This window comes from Austrofundulus limnaeus, unplaced genomic scaffold (assembly GCF_001266775.1).
Source record: "Austrofundulus limnaeus strain Quisiro unplaced genomic scaffold, Austrofundulus_limnaeus-1.0 Scaffold312, whole genome shotgun sequence".
Taxonomy (NCBI): Eukaryota; Metazoa; Chordata; class Actinopteri; order Cyprinodontiformes; family Rivulidae; genus Austrofundulus; species Austrofundulus limnaeus.
In genome coordinates, this window is record NW_013952714.1 from 411,798 (window position 1) to 417,375 (window position 5,578).

Sequence of the window (5,578 nt, forward strand, 5' to 3'; positions counted from 1 at the left end):
TACTCAGGCACACTACTTAACTCAGGTCTGATACTGCTCTGCGGGGCGCTTTGACAAGTCCCATATACAACTGTGTGTGTGTTGTACTGAGTGAAACGACTGAAATGGAACGTAAGGTTATGAATATAACCACGGTTCCTTGAAGGAATGGAACGAAGTACAACACCTTGTTGGCCCCGCATCACAAAAGACTCGGTGAAGGGCGGTATCTAACTGAGTAATGACGCTGGTGACTCCAAACTTATAGGGTGAAGGCGGAGCCTGTCACCCGACGTTCAACGTCACCGGTCTAAAGACGTGATTAGAAGTGGCTTCAGCCAGGCGCGCGAGGGCGCGCGTGTCCCAAATACAACTGTGTGTTGTACTTCGTTCCATTCCTTCAAGGAACCGTGGTTATGTTCATAACCTTACGTTTCTTCCTGATTAGCAGGGAGTTTTTCCTCTCCATCGTTTGCTCAGGATGGGAGACTGTGATGAAGTGATTCAACGCAGTCTGCTGGTTTCTTCTTTAGATTGTTCTTTTTTCATGTACAGTGCCCTGAGACAATGTATGTTGTGACTAGGTGCTATATAAATAAACTGAATTGAACTGAAATCAAATCAGGACGCTGATCCCCCTATGCTCTTCATAACTTATTAAAATGTGGTTTGATTGCATAGAATATGGTAACTCTCCTCCATTATAAAAGGGACACTATCTAACAATTGACTATAGTGTGATAAAGTTCAGAAAACAGGTCAAATAAAACTGCCTGTGTGCTGTCAGGAGGATCTCACTGGGGGCGGGGGGTTTAATAGTTTGCCGGTCATTTCAGTGCACTCAATGTTTTATGTGGTCATTGCATTTGGCCACTTCAGTACCATCCTTGGGGTGTCCCTTCAGCTCAAGGCCCTACGCAACTGCTTACCAGAGCTCTGGGTAGGCTAAGGTTCAGTTGTTAATGCTACATCCTAGTTACTTATCTTGTCATAATCTCTGCTGGTGCTCTGGCTCTAAATGAACTAAAAACACAGTCTGAAGGGGGAGCAAGTAAGGAATATAAAGCTGGCAGTAGGGTCGCTCAGCAGCCGACCCGACTACGCGCCATCACGTGGTTGTTCAGCATTCGCTTTCACACACACCTTCCATAGCTCCTGAGATACCCCGCGCCGAGCTCCTGGGAAACCCCTCCCACTGCAGCATACGTCACTGCATGGGATTTCTTCCCAGTGGAGTCCAGTGCGAAAAAAATAAAAATAAAACAGAGACTCACCACCTGACATTATTTATCCACAAACTGGTCCCAGATTAAACTCCAAAGTTTTATCAATCAGATTCCACCGTGAAAAACGTCTGTTTTATCCTCTTATGAATTTTTGGCCGTTTTACTATCTTTCTAAACTGCTGCTCCCTGGTAACAGTCGTCTCTGGAAGCGAATCACTTTTATTTATTTTTTTTTTTTGAAGCGAGTGGTTGATGCAAAATGTAGCATCTGAGCGCTTTCAGCACAAACAAACACTCCCACAAACATTTGACCAATCACACAATAAAGTTCGTATGTGTTCTTATGTGGCAAGAAGTGCCAAAATGTCGACAATGCGAACAGAATGACGTAATTTTTGTCATGAAACGGCAACAGTTCGGCCCAATTTCGGCAGTAGCCTAATGGAGCCTTAATACACTGGGGAAAACCCTTCTTTTGATTTAGTGGTTTAGTCCATGTTGATTTAATTTGCCTCTTAAAAAGCAAGACCTGAAATGTGACTACTGTGCACATATGGTACATTGCAATAACAATGTTCAAACAACATATTCTGTAGGTCTACACTGTTTGTCCAATCAGATAAAATCTTTATTTGTGATGTATCTCACATATGTGGGTGGTTAGACTACCATATTTAAACATGCAGTCTCTTTAGTTATTTTTTTTTCGTAGTGTCTTAACAGTTTGAGATCCAAAGCCTTGGTTCGGATTACAATTTCATCACAACACCACTAGTGCTAAAGCTCATTTTGGTTAGGGAGGTGTGAAGCTACACCAAAACCACAAACACAATGTTCTGTTCAAGTCCCAGAGAAGCGTTGCACGAATACCGTGACGTACTGTTTGTAATTCAATCACACATTCCAACTGCTATAAATAAAATGCATTAAAAACATACAAGATGATATTTCTGAAATAGCACCAGTTGGGTTGCTGATGTAATGAGGAGCTGCTAAAGGATGTTCCCATCAGTCAGATCTTGAACTACACTGTGTGTCTCCTGCTTCACCTCTGACTTCAGCTGTAATGTTTGTGCCACTCACTCCCATTTCCTGTGTTGTAACAGAGCAGTCACACAGATCACGTTAACCACAGTGAACTAAAAACATTCAGAGTTCACAATCAAGGCTTTATTGATTTATAACCATAGCATTCCTCGAAGGGAGCATATCACCCAGAATCTTTTCTTGTGCCAGTGCTATAAGCCAAAATCATTTTAAAATGTGAAGAGGTGGCGTTAAAGCTGTTTTTGTCAGACCTTGTATATGATTATCATGCACAGTCCCATGTTATAATGTAAAGTCTTGTGAGATGTGATGGCACTTGATGTGTGTATTGGTAACGACTCTCAAATACTACCACATCAAACTTCAGGTCAATATTGGTAACTTAAGCCCTATTCTGATGAGATTAGTTTTACCTAGGGACCCATGCTATTTGTAATAATTACAGAGATTGTCTGTGTTGTTAACCCCGTGTGAACTGGCCATGTCAGTAATTTGTAAAGTAAAAATTCCCCTGCAAATTACCTACCATTTTTCACTGAACTCCAAGGTCCTGTGATAATACTAATCCAATGCGAATAGGCATCTTTGTGATTTGGACAGGAATGGGCTGAATCCCATAAGTTATTAGGCAGTTTTGGTTTACTTGGTGCATTTTTATTTAATTTTGGTGAAGAATGGAGGCTGGATTAGAGTGCGCCTAAAACCTTTTGGGACCCGGGCCGGAAAAACCCAACATTACATGTGGCCTAAAAAATAAATAAATAAAAAAGCCTGAAGTGAGGGAGCAAAATCAGATGCAAATGGTGGCTCACTGTACGGTAAGAATAATTAATTTAGCTGTTTGTAGCCTTCTGGCTGATGCTGAGTGTTGAGTTGTGGCCATAGCGCAGTACAGGCTCGCGCTTTGGGTAGCTACTCGCGCTAGGTGCGCGCACCCTCTCCAGCTGTGAAGGTGTTCATATGTGTCAACCCCTTTGGATGTTTACCTGTCTAATGAGCCTCAAAAATGTATAATTTTTGCTAAAAATCCATACCACCCGTGCCCGCGTGTGGGGGTGGGGTGGGGGTCTGTCGGCCATGGAGATGACAGCGCCTGCTGTAACGCAGGAGGAAAGGAGAGCAGAAAAAGTGAATAAATTGATGTTTATTGGTTTATTTTTACGTCCGTTCAACGCCGTGTTCAACTAAATAGACAACAACTAACCAGGCTTCAATATCACATTGGGGAGATGTCTGTAAATTTCAGGAAAAGCTCAGGCTTTGTTTATAATGTACAAATGCACCACATAAAACACAGACGTCGGGGAGTAATTTATTTATTACATGGGGTCCCCAGATAATTCTTATCCTGTGCTAATAGGGCTTTAGACTATGTTACAGCCATTGTTGTGTTTGCTAAAACCAATTTGCTGTACCGTATTGAATTGTGACAGTTAAATATTTGTAGATTCGTACGAGTTTTGTTAAAAAACGTCCACTGGTTCATGAGACGTTTCCCTAACAGAGACAAGCACACAAACACAAGCACAGACAATTACAGTTCACCTTTAAATCTTTTATGCTTTTATTGCTGTCATAAATGGTCAACATAAATTATAATTTTGACCAAAATATTTTCAAAAAAAATCTTTGTCAGTGCCATAGTGAAATAAAATTTCTATAGAGTAATATGACTTTAAATAATATGTACGGTGAAATAAGTGACTGTACAAAGATTGAGCCCTTTTTTAAATTGACAGTCTTAACTCAACTTAGAGAGATTATTGCTATGTACAAGTAAGGGGACAGATGCAAGAGGACTTCTAAGTCCCTAAACAACCCCGGGAGTTCTGTTAAATCCATCATGAAGTAATGAAAATAATATGGGACATAACAAATACAAAAATTAAAAGAGAAAAAGTAAAGCTGACTGACCTCCACGGACGCCCTCCAGTGGGTAGAAGAAGCCCACCAGGATGTTCATGAGAACAGCCAGGTTAAAGGAGATGCTGCTCCAGAATGACATGTTCCTGGAGCACCAGTAAAGAATGGGCTGCGCTGCAGGACAAAAAAAATGTAAACAGATTAACAAATGGTAATGGGATCATTTGCTCCTCAGAGAGCAATGCAGCACTCAAAAATAATCAAAGCGTGTCTTCGTTACTCGGTGCTACAAAATAAAAACAGCGGTTTAGTAAACAACACGTGTCAAACGTACCATGACTTCTGATTGTTACGCAACAAGTTTGGCCAGATAATATCCATCTCTAAAACCCTGGCAGTTCAGTAAATATAAAGTGCAACACAATAACCAGACCAAAAGCTGTCACACTATAACATTTTAGATGACTCATGCTGACTTTTATTATGATTAAATTAGTCATAAAAGCTACATGGTCATTCAACTCATTAGCATTACAGCATGTATGTGTCCAAATGAGGCTTCCAGTATGTTAGACATCTTCAGTGTTAGATAAACCTTTTCATAAGCTGGCATAGGTTTTCTAAATGTTAGTTGTGACAGGGCCTTGGCCAATCTGTGGGGTTTTATTGATAACGTAGTCATACAGGTGTAAACCAAAGTCTATGTGAGAATTCTGAATGGCTCATATTAAATGTCAAGGATATGTTCAACACAGTGCTGATACATCCTTGACCCAAACCCAGTCTGGACTGTTTGATTGCCATGTGTCTGTGTGCTGTCAATTTTTAGACCACATTGAATTATATAAACAAAAGCACACAGGCACATTAGTCACAGACCTTGGTCAGGAGACTGGTGTTGTGGCCAGCACTATTTAGAGCCCAGTCTTTCATTAGAAAAGCAGAACTGCAGGTGGGGAATTTGTCAAGTGGTTAGCACTAGCGGAACAGTATGGTCTCCTCCTCTGCTGATTCATTCACATGCATTAGAAACAGGAAGTTTTTATTTTTTTAAATATGGTTTCACCTAAGAGGCACACATAACCTCTTCAAACCGAACTAGGGGATAAGCCATAATATACTTCCTGCAGGAAGTACAGAAACAACACAAGAGCTGAGCAAACAGGCAGTCAGGGGGTCAACAAGAACACATCCTGACAGAAACAAAAAGTTCAAATTTATTTACTGAACAGCACAACTGTGGTATTTATAATGGTGGTAATAGAAAAGATAAGCCTAAAAGGGACAGCTAATTGGGATTTATTACATATAGTGCATCATTTTGGCTTTTGCACACTGATGTACTCAGGTCAGCCCATTAATCCCATTAACACTGAGCTGCAGTGGTGAATCCAGAAGCTGACTGAATTAATTTCTATCAGAAAAGATTCATTTGTGAGTGTAAAAATCCTATATATATATAT

At 40.6% G+C, this 5,578-nt stretch overlaps 1 protein-coding gene across 1 annotated transcript in view; it reads right to left on the minus strand.

Moving 5' to 3' along the window:
- The window catches only part of itpr1b (inositol 1,4,5-trisphosphate receptor, type 1b), a gene marked incomplete in the record, with an annotated part of 134,739 nt that overhangs the window by 39,487 nt on the left and 89,674 nt on the right, over window positions 1–5,578 (minus strand). The window contains 1 exon segment of the mRNA XM_014021964.1: window positions 4,167–4,289. Coding sequence (XP_013877418.1) covers window positions 4,167–4,289 — 123 coding nt within the window.